Source organism: Cibotium barometz, chromosome 26 (genome assembly GCF_041138505.1).
Source record: "Cibotium barometz isolate CiBa-2024 chromosome 26, ASM4113850v1, whole genome shotgun sequence".
NCBI classification, from domain to species: Eukaryota; Viridiplantae; Streptophyta; class Polypodiopsida; order Cyatheales; family Cibotiaceae; genus Cibotium; species Cibotium barometz.
The window spans coordinates 13,583,406-13,606,854 of record NC_141071.1 but is presented as its reverse complement, the minus strand read 5'-3'; the positions used below and the strand labels follow the sequence as shown (position 1 = coordinate 13,606,854).

Below are 23,449 nucleotides of genomic sequence, written 5' to 3'. Positions count from 1 at the left end.
GGGGGCATCAATCGCGGTAACGTTAAATGCAGCGGGGCCTCGCTTCTAGTCGTCTTCCGTCTCTCTCATCTCTGCAGAGCGCAGCGGCTATGGCGATGCCTGAGCTTGGAAGGAGGTGGCTGCCCGGCAGGCCTTGCCTGGCAGCCTCTCCGTGCTCCCGCTATTGAAAACATACAGAGACTGCTGCGGATTTCTCTGTAGCAGAAACCTCCTCCCCTCCTCTCTCTCTCTCTCTCTCTCTCTCTCTCTCTCTCGATTTAACTCTAATTCCACACTATCTCTCTCCCCCGTTTACTCTCCATCTCTACAATACGTGACGTTTCGTATTCTCCTCTGCATCATCTGCCTGTCGAGAGGACCTACCCTCGTTTTGCCCCTTCATTCTGAGACATGTCGACCTTAGATAGAGTCCCCTCCTCCATAGAATCCAACGCTCTCCTCAAGGACCTTTATGAGAAGAAGCAGAACCTGAGGCGAATCGCAAGCGAAGTCGGCTCCATGGCCTCCGAACTCAGAGATGTGCGTGGTCGCATGGCTGCACAGGAATCAAGCCTAGAGCAGGAGACCGCTCGAAGACAGGTAATTCGGGCTCAGTCTATCAATTCTTCGATCATCTTTTGACCATCTCTGCACATTTTGAGCCATCCCCTGGGGCCTCTCAGGCTGCTGAAGCCAATGCAAAGACCATGGAGAGGGAGCTTGAATTTATGCACAAAAGCTTGGAGGAAAAAAACGCTCATGCTATATCCACTGCAGCAGTTGCAGAGCAGGTAGGCAATGGCCTTACATTTGGGATAAAAAGCCAAATAATTCTTCTGCAGCTTCTATTTTTCAGCCGGTATTTTACATTTTTAGATTTTACATCTTGCTGAAATAGAAACACTGTGCATTTAAGGAAAAGACATGAAATTAAATCTTTTCTTCTTCTATTTTTCAGCTGGCATTTTACATTTTTAGAACTTATATCTAGCTGAATAGAAACGTTTTCTTTGCAGCAAGACTTTATTAAAAAGATAAAGGGGTCGCTATTGCGTATCTAAACCGAAATTAGTGCTAGACTCTCTATTTGTGAGAGTTACCAAGGACTGGCAACGGGGAACGTTTTGACCCCTGGAAATGGGAAGGTTTTGATCCCTGGAAATGGGAAGGTTTCGGGGGATGCATATCTTCACTTTTGTTTAAAATAAAAATAAAATCAAAATACATTGAAATTATAGATGTACAAAACATATATAAAGAGAGAACTCCAAAATGGAGTTGGAACTTTCAAGTTTAAAGTCTTGATTCGTAGGTCGTGGCCTTTGCAAAAACGAGATTACAAATTACATCAATCATCATTGATCGATGTCAATTCATAGATGATCTACAATCAAGAGTGATGAGCCAAAGCTTAAAGCAAGAGGTTACAACAACAAAATGAATCAATGATACATGGTACATAGTACAAGATCAATCATGGAAATGATAGGTTTGCATATGTGGCATCGATAGGCATCAAGAGCATCTCCCTCTGCTCTGTTGACTACCAACTGAGTCATTGTCATTATGAGACCTGAAGCCAATGAAGCACTTCTCCACGAACTCCTCAGTAATCTTATTAAGCAAACACAAGTTTACATTAATAAGACTAGATCATTCAGCTTTGTTATGCCAAGGCGATTCCTCTTCTTTGACACTATGTGACCAAATGAGCTCCACAAGTGTTCACAAAGGAACTAGTCCTTGACTAAGAATGCAAATGTCTAACCGTTGCAACTCCAGGGTGTCAGCTCCATAATCCTTTCTCTATAATGAAACCACTAGGATCATGAGGAGACACACTGTCCAACCAAATACCAATTGGTTCATCACTTCAATTAAATTACCATAACCGAATAATTAATAAATATCATAAAACATAACATAGCATAAAAAAAACACAAGAGAGAATCATTGGGTGCAATCTATCTCCTCTCAAGAAGTGTTAGCTTCCTTTCACTTTTTGAGTATTTATGCTTTATTAATAAAAAATAGCCCATAAGCCAAAAATAGAAATACATCTATGCATGGACTTGTCCTTTACAAAAATGGGGGTTGCTTTTAACACAAGCTAACACATGCCACAAGTCCACGACAGCACATAAGTAATAAATCTATACTTAGTTTCAGCTATCCCTAATTTCATATGTCCTACACATGGAATATTTGGAATCACCAAAGTGCCATGCTTTGAACATAGTGGTAATTAGGCGTCCCCAATTAACCATAGAAAGATGGACAGACAAACCGTGACATCTCTCTTGCCCGGGATAGCAACTATCCTCAGTTGCATCATATCAACTGGCCCATGTTTGAAAGTAAGATTGGACGATGTCGGGATAGGAGCGGAAAAACCGCTCAGGGATCCTTTTCGCATTTTCGCGAGGATGATTTTTGAAGGTCAAAAGATATCTATTATATACAGTATCTGTGCGAGTAGTAGTGGTCTCATGGTCAATAATAGCCTCAGGTTGAAGTTCTACTTAGTCAACAAGACTAGGTGCGTCCTCATATACAGGATGTGTAGGAATTGGTTCCCTATAAGGCCTCAAAAGACTAATATGAAAAGAATTTGTGAATTCTCCAATGAGAATGAAGTGAGAGCCTATATGCTAGGTCAATAATCTTATGAGTAATTTTATAAGGACCATAAAAATGAGGAGCTAACTTAACAACAGGGTTAGTCTCAACACTTTTAAGACATCTCTTTTCAATACGAAGCAAAACATATTGACTTTCTTGAAAAACCATGTGTTTTCTTTTCTTATTAGCTTGTTTAGTGTATTTCTCTTCTGGATTAGAAATAGCTTTACGAACATGATCATGAATGGAAGTGAAATCAATGGTGAATTGATCTGCAGCTTCAATAGTGTGTGACAAATGAGTGATAGGAGTAGGTAAAGCTTTTCCATACACAATTTCAAAAGGTGCCTTTCCAGTGGATGAATGCAGTGTGTTGTTATATGCAAATTGCAAAATATGGATGTCCTTATTTCATTGTTTAGGTTGTGATGAAACATATACACGAAGTAAATCCAATATTGTGTTATTTGTCACTTCTATTTGACCATTAGATTCAGGATGAAATGCAATGGAAAAATCCAATTTAGTGTCTAGATTATCAAACAATGTAGTCCAGAAATCACTGCAAAACTTAGAATCTCTATAAAAAACAATCACTTATGGTAAACCATGATGTGTGAAAATGTGTTTAACAAATAAATGTGTAGCTTGATGTGCAGTAAGAGTCTTTTTATAAGGAAGAAAATATGCTTGTTTAAATATAGAAATCTGTTCCCAAGAAGTGTTAAGAATAGGAAGTGGCATGAGTAAATCAAGTTTCTTACCCTTATGACTTTTCACTTTTTGACAAACATCACAGTCAGACACAAATTTAGCTAGATCATTTTTCATTTTAGGTCAATAAAAGTCATTAGAAATAGTCTGAAATGTAGATGAAACACCTCGATGCTCCGCATAAGATGGCTGATGTAATTCCTCTAAAATAGAATGTCTAAAAAGTCGAGTAATGCATAATCTTTTTTGGAAGAAAAGATATCCATCATCATAAGAATACTTAGCAATAGGTGTCCAATGATTGTCTCTCAATCTAGACCAAATATCACTAAAGGCAAGGTCTTGGTCATAAGTCTCACGCATAGAGTCAAAAGATATATTCTCAATCACATAAATATTTTGAATGGAAGGTCTTCTACTCAAAGCGTCAGCAACTACATTTTCTTTACCAAGTTGTTATTGAATAATAGGCTGAAAACTTTGAATAAAAGCTGCCCGTTTAATATGTTTATCCGAAATAAGTGGTTGAGAAAGCAAATGTTTGATACTCTGTTGATCAGTCTTTATAAGAAATTCTAAGCCCATCAAATAATGTTTCGAAATTTTCAATGCATGGACTACAGTAGAGAACTCCTTGTCATAGGTGCTATACTTACTCTCAGCAAGACGAAATTTCCTACTCTCGAAAGCAATAGGATGACCATCTTGCATTAATACAGCACCAATGCCCTTACCACTAGCATCGGTTACAACCACAAAGAAAGGACGTGAAAAGTTAGGTAATTGTAAGAAAAGATTTCTCTTGAAGTTTGGTCCACTCATAAGGTTTGGTTTTTTTGAGAAGTTCAGTGAGATAGTGCGTCTTATATGCAAAATTACGGGCAAATTTGCGATAATAGCTACACAACACCAGAAAAGATTGTAATTCATGAAGATTCTTGGGATGTGGCCATGTCGCAATAGTTTCTATTTTCTTGGGATCAACATGTATGTCTTTAGCAGAAACTATATGTCCCAAATACTCAATCTCACTCTGGAAGAAACTACTCTTTTCGAGATTAATGTAAAGTTCATTTTCCTTGAGCAAATTAAATACAATTTCCAAGTGTTTTTCGTGTTTTTCTTTAGATTTACTAAAAACTAAGATATCATCGAAAAAGACAACCACAAAGTTTTAATGTTCAAGAAAGATTCTATTCATCATATGACTAAAAGTCGCAAGAGCATTAGTAAGACTGAATGGCATTACTAAAAATTCAAAGTGACTAGTCTGAGTTCTAAAAGTAGTCTTATAGATATCTTGCTCGGCCATTTTTACTGGATGATATCCAGATTTTAGGTCAATTTTGCTAAAAATGCTGGCTCCTCTTAATTTATTAAGTAGATCATCAACTCTAGGAATTGGAAATCTATTCTTCATAGTATTCTTGTTGAGAGCTCTGTAGTCTACACACATACGATAAGTATTATTTTTCTTTTTTACAAGAAGAACTGATGCTTCATATAGTAAACTACTTGGTCTAATAAGTCTCTGAGAAAGTAATTCCTCGATTTGAGTCTGAATTTCTCTTTGCTCAAGAGGGTTAACTCTATAAGGTGCTCTACAAGGTGGTGCACTACCTGGAATAATGTCTATGTGATGATCTTCAGGATGTGATCTAGGGAGTCCAGGAGGTAACTTATTGAGAAAACAGTCAGAGAATTTGGAAATAAAAGAGTCATGGGATGTATCCCTAGGAGGTGGTTCTTGAGCACTAAGCTGGTTAATCAAAATTAAAAAAGTTCTCTCCCTCTTCCTCAAAGTCCTTTTTACTTGAGTATGGCTCAAAAGTGGTTGATCCTTACCCTCAGAAATTCCTTGCAAACAAACATTCTTTCCAAGATGCATAAAAGATATTGTGTGCTTTGCATAATCAATTTGTGGTGTGTACTCATGTCGTAAAGGCATTTACAAAATCATGTCAATACCATGCAAAGGTGCTACTAAGACAGTACGTTGATCCGAAAATTGTGCAATAGAAAAAGCAAGATTCTTTACTTTCTTAGTGTAATTATACTTTTGATTTTGAAAAGCAATCTTTACTTTAAAACGAGAAGGAATCATGTCAAGATGAAGAGCATATGCAAGACGTTCAGAAATAAAATCGCGTGTGCTACCATCATGATGCAAGATTGTGATTTCCTTATCTTGAATTTTTTCCTTCATTTTAAGTAAAGTATGTGGTGAAAAAGAATGAGGATCAAGGTTAGAAGTACCTTCTTGATCAAATTTACCATTGAACTCGTTACCATCAGACTCTAGCTCGTAGTTGTCGTCGTAAGCATCATCGTCGTCTCCATTGCCAGTGTCTTCATCTCTATCCACCATGTTAAGCCGTGCCATTGGGTTCTTGTTGTTGGTGGTGTCATTTGGACACTTATTAGCATAGTGTCTCCTCTGATGTCAAGTGTAACATTGAACATTGCTTGCTTTTTCATCTCGAGTCAATGAATTTGGAACATCTGTCTTCTTTGGTTCTCCACTCGCTCCATTGCTATTGTTGCCAATCTTTGCTTTGTTGTTGTTGTTGAATTACTGGCTTCTTTGATCTTGACCCTTGTTAAAAGGTCGCTTGAATGAAGAACGCTTGTCAAAACCACTAGAAGATGTTGAATCTTTGGAGAATTCAGAAGTACGATTCTCCTGTTGGAACTTGGGCACACCATTTTTCTTTTCACAATTTAGAGCAAGAGATTTAGCAGAGGAAAGAGTGTGAGGATGAAACATATTAACCTCCGCTCTAATCTTTGGATCCAATCTTGAGATGAACTTCCTTTTAAGATGCTTTTCATGCACTTTTTCTATAGTTTGCATTTGAATGAGAGCATTCCAAAATTTTTCAATATAGGTTTGGACATTCTCTCCTTTCAATTGCCTAAGAGTATCCCAATGCTGTCGGCGGGCTTTAGCCTTGTACTGAGGAGGTAGAAAATGTCTCTTAATTTCGTGTTGAAAATCCTTCCAAGTACGAGGTTTATGCTGACCATTCTTGGTAGCATTCCACCATAACATGGCATTCTGAATCAAGTGATTCACAGCATACTTGACCTTATCTTTCTTGGAAAATTTCTCTCCTGAAAAATAGTTATCGAATTGGCTAAGCCAAGCCAAAAGAGTGCGTGCGTCGTCCTTTCCATCAAAATTCTTAAAAAAAAAAGCTTTGCAACTAATGCGAGATTCTTTTTGAGCCGTTTGAGCATCTAAAGTTGCTTTCACGGTTCGAAGAATAGAATCTTCATCACTATCGCCTTTAGGGTTATGCTTATGCCTCTTATGTGATTTCAATTGATCTTCTAATGCAAGTCTATGAGTTCGTTCATTGACTACTTGTGCTTGTAAAGCTGTGAGTTGCTCTTGAATAGACGGAAGTGTAGGAAGATCAGCCATGAATGCTAAAAAAGAAATAAAGATAGGAAAAAGTTAGAAATACTTATATGATTTTTCGCTCGTGGTAATGATTTTGAAGATCTTGAATCCCGTGGCGATTAGAAGAGTAGTGTGCCCATCCAACGCAATCACCAAAGTGCTTGAAGTAGTCTTGAAGTGTCGGAAGGTTGTTTGGTAGAAAAAATATTAAGAAAGGAGAGTGAATTTAAGCTTCGGAAAGACGTAAGATAACCAAATTTAAAATCTGCTTTGGAAAGGCGTAAAATAACCAAATTTAAAATCTGCTTTGGAAAGGCGTAAAATAACCAAATTTGAAAATCCCGCAACTTTGAATTGCTATAATTTTCTGAGCCGAACCAGAATAAGAAACTGAAAATATTTCCAGTTCGAAGCCGGATTCGGGCTGATTTTAATGAAGTTTTGGCTTGAAGAAGGTTTGTGTATGAATCTCCTCTTATCTTTTTAGATCTTTTTGAGTAAAGCAAATATGTAATTTTTCTCCACCCTTGATTTCCGTAGAACTTTCTCCACTGTTGCAAATTCAAATGCTTGGATCTTCCACGAAACCTCTCAGACAGGGTACAAGATTTGTGCAAGAGAACATGCCGGATGCATTTGATGGAACAGATGTTTGATTCGGTTGCAAGATTGTGAGCTGAATTTCCAAGCAAAGAGGTTGGCGCCGCGCTGTCTTGACGGGCGAGAATTCCCTGTGCTTGTAGTTAAAGGTTGGAGTTAAGCTTAAGCTTAATATTATAATTTGCTTTAAGCTTTGGGTGAAGCTTTTGTCCCTTGGATATGAACTTGATGTGACCTTGAAGAAGAGATCTCAACCAAGCCTTCAATTCTCTTTAATTTTTTGAATTTTTCTTCAATTCCCTTCAATTTTTTGAAATTTTCTTCTTTCTCATAAACTAGAAAGTTGCACGTACCTTCTTTCTTTCTTTTGTAAGCCTTCCTCCCTTTGATTTTTCTCAATATTTTTCACCTTATCTCCCTCCTTTGCTCTGATACCACTGAAACCACTAGGATCATGGGGAGACACATCGTCCAACTAAATACCAAGTGGTTCATCACTTCAATTAAATTACCATAACCGAAAATCAATAAATATCATAAAAACATAACATAGCATTGAAAAAAACACAAGAGAGAATCATTGGATGCAATCTATTCTCCCTCAAGAAGTGTTGGCTTCCTTCCACTTCTTGAGTAATATGCTTTATTAATAAAAAATAGACCATAAGCCAAAAATAGATGCACGCTTATGCATGGGCTTGTCCTTTACAAAAATGGGGGTTGCTTTTAACACAAGCTTAGCTAAAGTGTTCCTATCTAAACACTAAAGAATATTTATGAAAGAACCCCAAGGGCTAATTCACGTGCAAATAAATAAATCCACGCCCAATATAACAAAAGTAGGTGGCTCACTAGGTCCACGTCCGAATACATCAAAATGGGCGGCTAAATACAAAATCTCGTAGTAAACACTGCGGCAAAAATATAAAAATGAGAACCATCCCGGTAATAGCTTGCACCAGATCGCCGCCATCACGTCAATCTCACCAACCTACAAGGTTGTTCATTCAAACACACTACGAGTTAGCAACACAAGCCACAAGTCCACGACAGCACATAATTAATAAATCCACACTTAGTTCCAACTATCCCTAATTTCGTATGTCCTACACATGGAATATTTGGAATCACCTAAGTGCCATGCTTTGAACATAGTGGTAATTAGGTGTCCCTAATTAACCATAGAAGGATGGGTGAAAAACCGTGACACATAAAGCTAATCCAACTACAAACTTGTCTGTCAAGGCACCTGTCTATGAAAATAGACCCATTTTCTTTTTGTAGAAGGATAAACTCACATCTGACCCATTTTCTTTTTGTAGAAGGATAACTGAGTTTTGATGGTTCTCCTCTGAGTCTAATCTGGCACCAATCTTTGGAGAGTCTTCTCCCATCCTCTGACCACCTCTCCATTGGTCTTCTACCTCTTGCCTTGAAACCCTAGATCCAAATTTTCACTACAAATGGCCTTGAAATCCTAGATCCAATACAAATGCTGTTGCATGCAAATATAAGTAGTAACTATTCCACCGTTGACTGGCATAGCTCTCTCAACTTTCAAGTCCCCAAACTTGTTAGCATCTGGCTCGATCTCCCTAATGTGCTCCACCATCTTATCCAATCCTCCATATACCTTGCCAATGCAAGGTCATCGCCATCAACAAGTCTCATCATACAAATGATAGGAGAGATAATAGCAAGCACATGATGAACATGTTCCTAGAAGCTCTCATCGAGTAAAGTTTGAGAGCAACCTCAACTTGCAGTATAGTGAGACTCTGGCCAATGCATCCACTATCACTCACCACAAGCTGCCTCAATGTATTCTTGCACTCATCTAGCCGCTCCAACATCAAGAACTTATAGACAAAGAATGTGTTGGACTACTTTAGTAAATCCTTGGAGCCTTTCTTACGATAGACTGCGAGAATATAATGATGGCGTGTGATGAAGGTCACTCTCTCACTCTCTCTCCATCTCAATGATAGGCAAGTAGTAAGGCAATTTCCCAAAATGAAATGATGTGTGGACACTTCAGATGTGAAAGGGGGAACCAAGACATTAATGTTTTTAATGTTTTATTGATGGTTGCCCCTAGGCCTTAGTGGCTCCTAGGGAACTTTAATGATTATTAAAGTTGGGGCCCTAGGATAAGTTTGGAGAGAGGCCACTCCACTTTTGGAGTTGCATGCCTCTCTCACCTCTCTCTCTCTCTAGCTTTTGGAGAGGCATGTAACCTACGTGAAAGAACAAAGTAGAGGAAGCAAATCGACTGGTTTTTGCTGCCGATTTTCTGTGCAAAGCAGGCTGTACAGTCCAAGTGCTGCAGGCCGTACAGTCCAGAAGGAATCTGCCCGTACAGAATTGCTGCTGCAGATTCTGCTGTGCAGGTACAGGCTGCGCTGACAGTAGCTGAAGGCAGGTATAGAGCTGCTGCTGCTGGTACAGTTGTACGGACAGCTGTACGGACAGAGCAGGTGCTGGCGGCGCTGGACAGAACTAGTACTGGCGGCGCTAACTGGCTAAACAGGTACAGTTGGGTATAGAGGCTGTTTTCAGGCAGCGTAGGAGGCAGGTACAGTGCCACGTGGGCTGCTGGTACAGGCTGTACGGACAAGTACAGTGCTGATTTTCTGGTCTGTACAGACAGGTACAGCACTCCCAGTTGCAGGTAGAGCTTTTCCAGAGCTTGGTTGGTGCGATAGTCAAGTGGTTGCAGGGGAAACAGTACAGACAGTCGTTGTCAAGTGCAGACTGGTACGAACTGTTCCACGAGTGCAAAACCACGTGCTGATTTGGTAAGCTCTGAACTTGTTCATCTATCTTTCTTTCCATTGGCTTATGTCTGCTGCAGATTTGTGCTATTTGGCCCCTTGTGAGAGGAGGGGTATGGCAGATTGAAAAGGGTGGAAACAGAGGTTGGACAGTGAATGTATGTTTGTGCTCAGTTGTTGAATCATGTGCATGAGATATGCCAGATGTATGCTCAAGGCTGTCGTGCTGAATGGTCTTGGCTGATCAGAGGGAAGCACAGAGTGTTGCTTTGAGACACAGATCTGTGTGTGTGAATCCTCTGTGCTAAGAGGTATTGTGGGCTGCCAGATTAGACATACAGGTGTATTCTCTTGGCTGGTTTTGTTGTACTCAGCCTTACATATTTTTGAAATTGAATAAAGAAATACCGCAAGGGGCGCCAAGCTTTGGGGCCAACAGGTGTCGTTTTATTTTCAGATTTGGGGCACTCTAGCTCCAATCACATTTGTTTTATATCTGGACTACAAGTGGAAGGGTGACTGCTAGTCTACCGCAGTTTGGTTTCTACCAGAGGCCGGTTTCATCCTGAGTCAAAACATCCACATTTCAATGACTTGGCTGAATGTAACATGCGGAAGCTTCGGAGAAGATCGGTAACTTCAATGCTCAGAAATCAGCACACTTTTCACGACGGAATTAACGCACAAAACTGAATGAAGATGTGCAGAAAATAGAGAGAGAGAGGGAGAGATGGAGAGGACACAGTATTGGGTCCCAAATACCCTCTGTAGGGCCCCCCACCATGGATGGTGTATTTGCTTTATTAGAATGATGTGAATCTGAAAAGAAAATACAGAGAACTTGACCTTTCTTGGCTGAGAAATCTCTGCCCTTGACCTGCAGTCCTTCACCCCTTTGCTTTAGCAACTCCTTGGCTTGTCTAGCCCTTGTTTGCCTTGGCTCTTGGTGAAATATTAGATAACACAATGGGATTGTGGCTCTCCTATTTATACTTCTCATAAACAGCAGTCGGCCAGCTCTTATCCAGGCGGCTTGGTTCAGTTTCTGTCCACGACCCTAAAATCAGCATTAAATGCTGAAAATTCACATAATAAACCTGCACTTTTCTCCCTTGATGGCTGGGCATCATGCGCTTGAATCTCCAAGGGCTGGACACTAAATCTATGCTGTTTTGGGGACTGGGCAGCCTGTATGGGCTGCCCCAAACTTGCCCTACAGCTCATATAACACTAGATGTGTTGCTGGCTGCCCCTGGCATGCCCCTAGGGCTGTCCTACAGCCCTTCCATGGCCGGTGGGTTCAGCAAGGGCCTTCTTGGCCCTCATTGGGTGGTGTCACACCATCCCCATGCCCACACTAAGACTTGGGGTAGCCCTATGGACTGGCCCCTTTTCCTAAAAGCAAACCCTAACTACCTACTCAATGACCTAGCATCCGGTACCATACCAGATACACAGAATCATTGTCATCATTCTAGAGGGAGACTCACAGCGCGGACTGGCACTGTTTCATGTGCAGGACAGTGTACACTTGACCTTGGACTCCTGTGCAGGACAATGCACACCTGACCTCGGACGATTGAGATGGATCCCTGGTTGACTCGTCCCGGACTGGGGCTCACATGGGACCAGTTCACCATCCCAGGTCCTGCATCTTTTGTACAGAAATGTCTACGTTGCATCCAAGTGCGGGATGCATGCATAGTTACCACGGAACGTCGTTCCGCCTTCCTGGAACGCCGGAACGCCGTTCCGGGCGAAGGCACGTTCCCGGAACGTCGGAACGTTCCGCAAAAAAAAAAATTGAAAAAAAAAAAATTGGCGGGGTGTGTTTTGCTTGCAGAAATGTATGTTCATGTCTTGGGGGAGCAAATATTAGGAAGCATATTTGGCTATCCGTAAAAGTTACATTTTTTTGTGTCATATGCTGACATGTCATATGACGTGGGGTTCCGCGACGTTCCCGTTCCCGCTCCCGCTCCCGTTCTAGCATCCGACGTTCCCGGAACGTTCCCGTTCCGTGGTAACTATGGATGCATGTGACATCCCCTTGTGCTTAACTTGACGGAAGCTGCATAGCCTCCAAATACTCCGTCAATAACGTTGGATAGTCTTCGAAAAACTCTTTGTCAAGCCATACCGCTTCATGGGTCCCTCGGTCCGGAAACTTCGTGAGGATCGTATGCCTTCCATGCAATGCATTAGAATCCCGTGAAGCACTTGATTGGCCCCTCGAATTCGGCACTTCCAATGGGTTGCCCTGGCTGTCCATTGAGTCAAGTGTTCGTACTTGCTTCCGATCTCAAAACTTCATGTCTCCTCTTGAGAAAGAGAGACGACCGGGCTATGATACCAATGTGACCGCTCCCTACAGGAGGCCTGGAGTAGCTTGTTGCAGATAAAACAATGGGAGAGTCCTTTCTCTATTTTGGAGCCTCGTACTTTGGTTTCATTAGCAGCAGTTTGTACAACTAGAAGGCAGTAGATAAGTCCATTTGCATCACCATATGCAAGTAGATCAACATCACCAGGTGTACACAAGCCAGGAGCAACAAGACTAAAACTGAATTTGTATGGGCAGCAGGTACAGTTGATGTTAGGCTGCAGGTACTGCACAGTCAGCAAGTACAATGGGTACTGCTGGTACAGCCAGTACAGCAGGTACAGATGCAGGTACAGCTGGTACAGGTCTATGTGCAGCCCTGCAGGCAGGTACAGATGCAGGTACAGCAGGCGGGTGCTGCCCTACAGACAAGTACAGCTGCAGGTACAATAGAGGCAGCAGGTTCAGCTGGCAGGTACAATAGGGCAGCCAATTTAGTTTACAGGTACAAGAGGGCAGCCAGTACAGTTTGCAAGTGCTGTAGCTACCATAGGGGCAGCTGGCGTGTACCAAGGAGGAGGAAGAGAACCAGGCGATGAAGGCAGGAGGGCAGCCAGCAGGCGATGGAGAGAAGAGAACCCACCAACCCACACACATGTGGGAAATTACTAAAGAGGTTCCATGCAAAGCCTTTTTTTAAAAGGTTATAAAACCTAAAATCAATTTAATACTTTGGGCACCCTCAAAAGCAAATGTCCAGCCCCTTTTAAAATGGGTGTGAACACATTACCTTATAAATATTAAGGTTTACCATAGTTTATGGATTTTACCTTTTAAAAGGGCCAAAATGAAAATACTTACCACCTGTTCACATGCCACACCACCGAGTCAGCAAACAACACTCCACGGTACACTAGGGGTGTCCTCGTGCAGTGTACTGGCACGGCATAACAGGCAGACACACGTAAACAAGTCATGCAAAAACAAATTTATGCATGCAGACATAAATGCATGTGCACATATAATGGATGAAATCTCCCTTTCATGAAACTTGTACAAGAAGTTCTTGTCGGGCACAAAACTGGTGCAACAGAAATATAAAGATATATCCTGGTCTTCCTATGGAGTGACAGCCCCATAGGTAAGATGCCATCCTGGCCATACACGGGTGGCACCAACAAGCTCCCGTCCATAGTTGCCACACGTTTTTTGAAACGCGTTTTTGAAACGTGTTTGAAACGTTTCAAAAACGTTTCAAACAAATTTCCAAAAGTTTTTTAAAAGTTTTTTTCAAATTTTTTTTCAGGTGTTTTTTCCAGGTTTGTTTTAGGGGGGTGTCCATAAATTTATGTTTGGTACAGTTTAATGCTAAAATCTACATTCAACTTTCATATACATGAATCATGATACATCATGAATGATGAATCCATGATTCAAATTTCATACTGAATCCTGATTCTTAATACATCATACATGATTACAATTTACATCATACAATGATCATACATGTAACATGAATCATGATACATCATACATGATACATGGCAGTCTTCAGGAATCAGGAATTAGATCATAGATGGCAAAAACCCATATAATTATTAATAGCATAACCAGTTTGAAGTTACAAGTTACAACTTACAACATACTAAGCAACATACTAAGCACTAGTGAATAGTGTCAAATGATAAATCTGAAATCTGAAATACAGATGTCTGTACCGAAAGACCAAATACAAAAACTCTGAAAAAACAAATGGTCTCCAATGTCTGGAGTCTGGACTCTCAACTCTAGACTCAAGTGTCAAGAGTCAAGAGTCACTAGTAGTAACTAGTAACTACTCAGCATCATCCTCCTCTGAGGAATGTGAGTCTGTGTCGTAAGAAGATGAAGCCTCAGCCTCAGCCTCAGCACTCGTAGATGCATGATCTGCTGATGTCGGTGCCCGTGATCGTGTCATAGTAGCTGGTGCCATCATCTCCTCATATAGCATGGCATAGATGTCGCGCTCCTCAGCAGGGATCTCTGGTACGTCCTTCACTTTCTCTATGTCGATCTTGTCGACATTCACTTGGCGCGGCTCAATGGGATTGCCTTGCTGCTCAATTAAACGGAGGTTGCAATGACAATACACCAACCGTTCTAATTGAGCAGTGGACAATTTGTTCCTCTTCTTTGTATGGAAGAGGGCCCATGTGCTCCAGTTTCTCTCACATGGACCAGAGCTGCAATCCTGTGAGAGGACTCGTAATGCAAGGCGTTTCTGTCAAAAGATAACAGAAAACTTTATAAATAATAAGAAGAAACAACTTATATAAGTTGTAAGTACTAAGTTGTTACTTCAAAGTGCAAACTTATTACATGTAAGTTGTAACTTGTCAGTGGGCACTTACCAGAACTGGAGTACCGATGCCATATTTCTCCCACCAAGAGACTGGCTGAAGCTGAGTCTCTCTCAAAACTGCAGTGGCTCTCCCAAAGGCATGACTCCCATTCCGAAATACTAGGAGCTCATCCTCTAACTTCCTGAGGAGCTGAACATCACCTCCAGTCCAGGTCTGGATGTAAGACTGCCATCCCTCTTCTAGCTCCTCATTGTTGAACTGCTCCTCATTCCGCCATAGTGGGTGTAGTATATGGGCAACCGCATGGATTGGCCTATGAAACCAATCCCATCTACGGTTCCACACCTCCCTGATGTCCTGGATCCTGTTCAACGACACTTGGAAGCATGGAATTAATATCAATGTATAATGTGGCCACTGGCAACTAAAAGAACAACAATGACATACAATGATACATACCTCTCAGCTGATAGTATAGTGCATCGATCTAGGGCCTCTCCAATGCGGTCCATGAACTCATATAAGAGTCCAAGGGTGCTGCCCTCCATGTCCGTAATGCGAAGCACACTATATATAGGCTGAGTGGCCGTGACAAGTGCAAGGGCCTCAGCCCACCAAGTGTCTCGCATTACCGCGCGCACAAATGCTACTGCCTTGGGATGCTCTCTATCATCCCATGCCATCCACTCCTGAGAGACAACAGTGCGGAGTAAACCTGTACGGACCCGCACAAGCCTCTCAACCACAATGAGCATGTAAGCAAACCTGGTGTTTGAGGGCTTCAACAACTCCAAATCACTGTGTGCACGAAACATAGCTAAAACCTTTGGCCTCTTGGTGACAAACTTCACCATGCTCCGAGAAGTACTAAAGAGGTCGGCAATCCACCCAATTTTGGCCACATCCTCTATCAAGAGGTCCAAGCTGTGTGATGCACATGGAGTCCACACTATCTTTGGAAACTCATCCTCTAACATCCTGCCCATAGATACACAATTTGACCCATTATCTGTAACTACCTGCACTATGTTCTCTGGGCCAATCTCTAGCACTGCCTCACGCAAATGTCTCCATATGAATGCTCCAGTAACAACTGTACCTGGAACCGAGGCATCAATGGCACGCAAAAACATTGTGCCCTTACAACAGGACACCAAAATGTTATATACATTTCTCTTTCTCATGTCTGTCCAGCCATCACAAAGCAATGTGCATCCATATTTCTGCCAGGTTGCCTTCAAAGGCTCCATCTCAAGCTCCACTGCCTTCTTCTCCTTCCTTAAGTGGGTTTTGCGAAGGGACTCATAAGATGGACCCTCCCACTCATACCCAATGCGGCTGATAGCTTTAATGGCCTTCTTCCAACGAGGAGTACGCACGACGTGAAATGACAAAGCGCATTGTATAAACAACTTTGTCAATTCACGTGTGGCCTCCTTGACAGCTTGCTTTTGTATGCCTGCTTTAATGCCTGCCCTCTTTAGAGAAGGCACGGTGGGCAATGAAGATCTGTGGGCTACAGGAATGGAGCTAGACCCACCTGCTTGACTCTGCAAATCATCCTCTGTCCTAGCTCTTTTGGACACATCACCTACAGAATCTGTATCCTGTACATCATCATCAATAGGCTGAATTCCCTTTGCTGCTTCATGTTCTCTCTTCCATTGCTGAAGAGACGCTACAACCTCTCTTGGTACTTGACTGCAAGGGCCAATGCCTTCCCCTCTTACTCCTGTAAAATGGGCCTTTACCCTAATAATAGACCCACCTGACACTTTGGCACAAAAATTGCATTTCCACCTTTCTGTGCCTGAACCCCCATATCTGCTCACAGGAGTTACGTGGTTCCACATGGCATCCTTAGCCCGAGGCATGATGAATGAATGAAGAAATTTGGGCAACCTGGCAAGAAATGCCCAAATTTCAAATCTGAAATTTGGTCCAAAATCAGAAAAAATCAGCATTTAGGGTTATTAAAAACCTGAGAAGCAGGGTGCGTAGGGGCCGGAGGAGTAGGCTTGGTGCGTAGGCAAGGTGTGCATGCACCAATGTAGGCAACCTGGCAAAAAATGCCCAAATTTCAAATCTGAAATTTGGTCCAAAATCAGAAAAAATCAGGATTTAGGGTTAGTACAAACCTGTTACCTACGGTGCGTAGGGGCCGGGGGAGAAGGACTGGTGCGTAGGTAGGGGTGCAAGCAAACCTGGAAGACTTCAAAGGCTGGAAACGTCTCTTTCAAGCGTCACTTTCAAAACTGAAATGCCAGGAGATACTGCATCGTACGTTTTCTATCATAAAAAAAAACTGGCCCAGCAAAAAAACGCGTTTCAAACGTTTGAAACGTTTGCACGTTTCAAACGAGTAGCCTAAAGTTTGAAACGCGTTTTTTTGCAACTATGCTCCCGTCCATACAGCACGAAGTAGGTCACACACAGGTGGCACGAAACTGGTTCTCGTCCATGTGACGCAGCACTGATCACACAGGTGGCACTAATCCTACTCTTGTCCATGCGACACCAAAAGATTGGCCCTTTCACATGAGACACTGGCCTGTGAACATGGCACAAATCTGGCCGCTCTATGGATTCTAGGATGTTTACAGGCCAAGTTGGGTCCCCCCTCCTTTCGCCCACTTTTCCCTTGCATGGAAACACTGTGCATTTGAGGAAAGGACACGTCTTGGTCCCATGGCACATGGGGCCCCTTCCCCCCTTTTCTCTCTTTCTCTCTCTCTCTGGCTGTATGGAAATACTGTGCATTTAAGAAAAGGACATGTATTGGCCCCATGGCACATGTGTCTTACTCGGGATGAATTTTCTGTCACATCGGATTCAAAACCTAGACCTTTGGAAGATGACAATCGGCCATGCCATTTTGAGTTTTTGCCTTTGTAGCAGGCATCAAAAGTTCATCTTCTTGAAATATGTTTATAGGGATTCTAGGATGTTCACAGGCCAAGTTGGAATTTTTTAGGGGTCTCGCCCCCTTCCCCCTTCCCCCTTCCCTCCCGTCTTCTTCCCCTCCACCACACACAAACACATACACAAGATAAAAAGAAAATAAGGTACGAGTAAAGGTATGATACACATCGTATAAAACTTTGCATGTGAATTTATCAAGAGGGGGTTGTGATCTCTTGAAGGTTATCCCAAAACCTCCATGTTAGAAACGGTAAAATCAAACCATTAGGCTAATGTCCTTGAGGACCATTAACAAACATGTTCAGGTTGACACCATGCTTTTCCTCAACCTACACGTAACAATTTGGGAAAACTGTCACCATTTGGCCACCCAATTGGTCCACCCGTGCTTTCTTATTATGTATGTACATTGGACTGGTGTCCATGGCAATTGTTTATGCCGGGGATTGATGCCACTCATGTGATACTGTAGACTTGGCTTTCCGTTGGGACTTGTGCCTCCGTGTACATGCCCGGAAATGCTTGGTGGATTGGTGTTCCATTGGGTCTGGTACCTCGTATACTTGCCTGGAGCACGTCTATTTTGGTATAGTCTCATGAACGGGGATTGTCCATACCAATGTTGCATTGCATAGCATCTTTATGTGCTTGCTTGCAATTGAAATTGCATGCTGTTTTCATGCTTCCTTGACCAATGTGTAGTTCCGGGTAAGGGGACGCCCGCCCGTGAACCGTGCGTGTGAAACTTTCTGCTGACATGGTTATGTGGCATGTGAACAGGTGGTAAGTATTACTCAATCTAGGCTCAAATAGCCCTTAGGACTTAGCCAATATTTATAAGTGAGTGCGTTCCCACTTCATTAAAGTTTGGGTGCCCAAAAGTCACTTATAAATTATGACCGCTTCCAAGTTCACACTCACTGAAGTCCCGAGGCGGACAAGACTCAATGCCCAGGACCTGATCCTCCCCTTTTACTCATAAATGGGCATCTCCCCATGTCCCTTCACCTGATTGGATCCCAATTCACTTACTTATTAAGAGAAAATTCATGTTTTCTCTTCGTGAAGATTTTTGGAGGCTGAAAACTCTGTTTTTCCACCATTTCTCTCCATTTCCAAGCTCTCCATAGCCATACCCAACTTGCTAGGGTGTTTTCCAAGCTTCCAAGAGTGTTTCCAAGTGCTAATCACTCTCCTACTCACTCCCAATGACTGAAATTCAACAAAACAGCTCTCATTTTTGCTGTAATTTCTAGTCTTTTTGCTGAAAACCCTATTTTCAGCCTTCCTTTCTCAAGTTGAACCATAGGGGAAGCTTTCCCAAGGTTCCCTTCATCCTCTTGAAGACTTTTGTCGCGAAGAAAGGTGACAAATTAAAGATCTCAACACTCCAAGGACTTCCATGGCGAAGACTTCCGTTGTCATCGACTCTACTTGCTATTGGTAAGCTTTTATGCTTAAATATGGGAGCAAGTAGCAAGAGGGAGGAACCGGATTCCCTGTGTAGTGTTCTCTTGTCCTACGTGCTCTCTTGCGGATTGTTGCTACCATGTGTTGGTGGAACAATAGAGAGCACATGGTAGGGAACATGGGCACTTGAGAGTGTATGTGGGTTGCAAGTCTACATCGACAACCACTTGTTTTTTTGCAATACTGTATTCATATGCATTGGTATGGAAATTTGGTCATAAATGCCCATGACACTATGTACTTGATTTTCCCTCTTGTATTTTGAGCAAGTGTCCATCAAATCTTAGTGTATTTAAGTGTATTGATTAGCATTGTGTTCAACCAAGTTACAAAAACACTAGCCATGTCTATTGCTGTGGAGCACCCCCTTTGTGATTTACATATTGTGTTGGAGTTTGTGGTGTGTGTTTTGGAATTGATGTTCAATAGCGCAAGTTTGTGTGTGTGTGTGTGTGAGAGAGAGAGAGAGAGAGAGAGAGAGAGTGAAATTTAAGGAAGTTTGTAAAGTCCTCCACATATTTACCCTAATCACAGCTGAAACAAAGGTTAGTACAAAACCAATTATGAGATCGTAGGCGCGAGCTCACCTCCCAACCACAACCGGTGTCCACTCATTTCCCCCAAGCCAAAGCTAGAACTCCTGCACAATCCCAGGGGCCCATTTCTAAGGCCTTTGCATCGGTGGTATGGGACACCGGAGTTAAACACGTCAACCTATGTACTTCCCATGTGCACGGCATGAGCATGTCCGCTCTCCTAGTCCAAGCGAGACCTTCAGTGGTGCAGACACAACTATGTCTCATAATAACCCACAGTCACTTATATAGTGATAATTATGCCATAAATAGTGAACCTGCTATAAGTAGCCATTGAGCTTGTGTCACATGCACAATCTGGAGACATGCGTAATGCCAGTTTAGGCTGTGATATGGCACCTTTTGGGGCAGTAAACAGCCCAGTTTAATGATAGGTATTTTTACCCAAGGTAGTCAAAGAAGCTAAGGGCATAACCAAGTGGTATGGGATTTTATGCACATTTACGCTTGTCCTCTGCTGGCCAACAGCTGGCCGATTGCAGGGGTATTTAGGAGCCTATTAATAGGCAAGTTGATTTCCTTTTGTATTCATCTGACCCAAATATAGGTCATAGGCTTAGGTTTTCCTTTTGGAGGCTAGGATCTATGTACATATTGATACATATGTTTAGAAAATAGTGTTTCAGCAACATCTCTGTCTCTTTTCTCTATTCATCTCTGTGTTTTTGTACAGTTCTTAGTATGGGAAGTTCTTCTGCATGTTACAGCCTGTTTTATCAATCCAGGAACCCTAGCCAAGTTCTCACATGCTAATCCCTAATTCCTGGCCCCCACTGGATTAGGTCCCTAATCCGTAGATTAGTGTCCATGTACATAACAAAGTTCAAACATGATTTTCCACAACTTATATTTTTTTTAATTGATAACTTACAAGGTTTTTTTAGTGATAGTGACAAATTGTTTTGTGCTTGCAAGTGCAGTATTTGAGAGAGCTGGTAGATGTAAGGGCAAAGCTAGTATCAGCTCAGGAGACTGCAGATGCTAGTGCTGCATCTGCAGTTTCAGCTCAGTTGCAATGTACAACTCTGATGAAGGAAATAGATATGAAAGATGAGGCTTTAGAAGAACATAAAGTTCATGCAATAAAGCTTGGTCAGCAACTTATGGATCTACAACAGGAGCTTAGATTTAGAGAAACCTCTCAGAAGCAGTTGGAAGATGAGGTGGAAAGGTTGGAGACAGAGACAAAGTTGGCAGTTGGTAAAGCAGCCACAAGGAAAGACACTGAAATGAAGAACTCTCTGGATGAATTGTTTGTGAAGAATGCTGAGCAACTTGCGAAGCGTTTGAGTGTGAAAGATGAGGAGATAATGCGACTGAGAGAAGAGATTGAGATACTGTCTACCCAACTCAAGATAAAGGCTCAAGAACTTGAATCACAGGTTTGGAATGGAAATATTCTTTGAAAGAATTATCGGGCCTCCAAGGTTTAGTCATATTGCTTTAAGGTGTTTTCTTCATATCTGCTGCAATTGTCTTTATGCAACGCTTAATGTTCCCTTCCAATTTTTCTAAACCAGATGGAGAAACACCAAGCTGCAGATCAGGACCTAAAGAAAAGGGTCATAAAGCTGGAATTTTGGTTGCAAGAAGCACGAACTCAAACTCGAAAACTTCAAAGGGTAGGCATTGATCACTAGACATAAAGAACTGATCACTAGACATAAGGAACTATTTAAAGCCAATGCTTGGGGACCCTTTACTAAGGCAGGGTAGAACTCCCATGGGGCTTTAATGTCAAGTGTAGTTTTAATGCATTGTGGCTAGCGAACAAACTGCATTTCTTCACAATTGTTTCAAACATGTCAAGAACCAAGGGCTGAAAGGTATTTATCAAAGTATAATCCTTGTCCGTAAGCTTCTGCATGCTACATTCATATGTCGTAACATGCATATGGCAAACCAGCCCTCTTTGGTTTTGTTTTTCTTTCTGGTGGGCATGCTGAAACCATGAATTGGGTGTTGTTACAGCTGTTTAACCTGATTGAGGAAGAAAGGTCACATCTTGACTGGCTTTGATGTTTGTGCCAGCCTTTGTCATGGCTAAGTTTCCCCTTCTAGGTTGAGTTGCTATCGTATTAAAGGATACACGTGACCTTAAGCTGGCATGTGTGGGTCAGCATCGAAGGACACTGTGATTCTAGGTCGGCAAGTGCTGGCAAAAGAGAGGATTCACTTGCGGAAACCATGTGAGCTTTGTGACTTATGGGGAGTTTTTCTAAAGAAATTCAAGTTATTTATCTGGCTTTAGGCTAGTTGTGTGGCTATCACATGCATCTTTATTTCCTCAAATTTGAATGGACATGGCCTCAACATTGAATGAACATGGCTATTGGCTGGGCCCATCTTGGTAGATATATATACAGGCTGTAATGCAACCTTGCAAAGGGTGGAAACTTGGCCTTAAGAGAGAATGAGCTAAGAATGCTTGACATTGCTCTAGGAGGGGGGATGCATCATGTACCATCCTGTACTGGCCATGGAAGCATGAACCAGTAGATGAAAAGGAGAAGCAGAAGGTTCACATGATGACCAGCAGCAGGGCCAAAACTTAAGGTATTGAAGGTTCTTTGTGGAGGATGGCAAAGAGAGTTTTTCCTTCCAGCCTAGTAGCTCCAATGGGTTGGAACATGTCACTTGTTTCTAAGACATGAGCCAAATGACATGCGTGGATTCGGCTCTTATGGTTTGGTAAAAAATGTTGTGCTTACAGGAATAAGATTAATGATAGTTTATATGCACAGGGTGTGAGCATTGGTGTTTTTGCCTCAATGTAGATAAGATTTGTAGAGGAATTTAGTTGGAATGTTTGCTTAACTTTCGATGAATTAGAAACATGTCAATGTCACCAATCTGCACACAGGGTGGTCCCTTCCTGGCAAAGGGGGGGCTGGGCCCATCGTGGCTGGCCAGTCAGGGATGTGCATCTGTCCAACTCCGGCCGTCCCAGCTTAGGGGGGTGGTTTTATATCCATTCTCAGCCAACATCTGTCGTGGATTTTAAAGACAATTGAACCTGCCGCTTCTCATCAATAAGTCTCGTTGCTGTTCTGCTTGTTTATAAAGATTCGTTTTGAGTTCATGTCGTCTGAATTCCTACTCTTGACTCTATAGATTGCAGAAAGAAGGGAAAAGGAGCTTAAAGATCTTCGAGCCCAGCTAGCATCTAATGCCACCACCCCAAAGGGTGCACCAGGCTTTTGGGGCAGTGCCAGGTTCAAAATATTTATGTCTGTATCAGCAGTTGTTCTTGTCTTCTTTGCAAAGCGATAAGAGCTATATGCTCTGAATTTCCAACTGAGTCAATCTTGGCTTTATTGCCTAAGTCACATGCAGAGATTTTGGAAGTGGCCGTGCTTAATGATATATGCGAGAAGCTTATGGCTAATTTATGATAGTGTATGTTGTTTGGCTTAGTTATTTACAAGCTCTTGAGAGTCAAGAACCTGTTGCATCCCATATGTTTCCTTGGCTTACACAAAGTTGAGCTTCAACCAAGGCTCAGTCTCCTCTTCACAAAATCTCGGTTTTCTTGATTCACATGAATGTTTGTGTGTGTGTGTGAGAGAGAGAGAGAGGGAGAGAGAAAGAGAGAGCTGATTTGATCACGTGTTGCGACCGTATTTTTTATGTTACCTGTTGGATAGTGCAATTGTACATTGAACGCTAGACCCATTGAACTATAAGTGTACTTTTTGGTC

The 23,449-nt window shown here is 42.0% G+C and overlaps 2 protein-coding genes across 2 annotated transcripts; one reads left to right on the top strand and one right to left on the bottom strand.

Moving 5' to 3' along the window:
* On the top strand, window positions 1–23,449 carry LOC147623688 (nuclear envelope-associated protein 2-like). The gene is made up of 5 exons (XM_086820286.1): window positions 1–579; window positions 663–770; window positions 20,669–21,130; window positions 21,269–21,370; window positions 22,863–23,449. The coding sequence occupies exons 1-5, from the start codon at window positions 391–393 to the stop codon at window positions 23,019–23,021; spliced, it is 1,020 nt and encodes a 339-aa protein (XP_086676412.1). The 5' UTR covers window positions 1–390; the 3' UTR covers window positions 23,022–23,449.
* On the bottom strand, window positions 14,087–16,634 carry LOC147623689 (uncharacterized). The gene is made up of 3 exons (XM_086820044.1): window positions 15,220–16,634; window positions 14,809–15,124; window positions 14,087–14,678 (listed from the first exon to the last, which is right to left on the bottom strand). Exons 1-3 carry the CDS (start codon window positions 16,632–16,634, stop codon window positions 14,253–14,255), a joined length of 2,157 nt encoding a protein of 718 aa, XP_086676170.1. The 3' UTR covers window positions 14,087–14,252.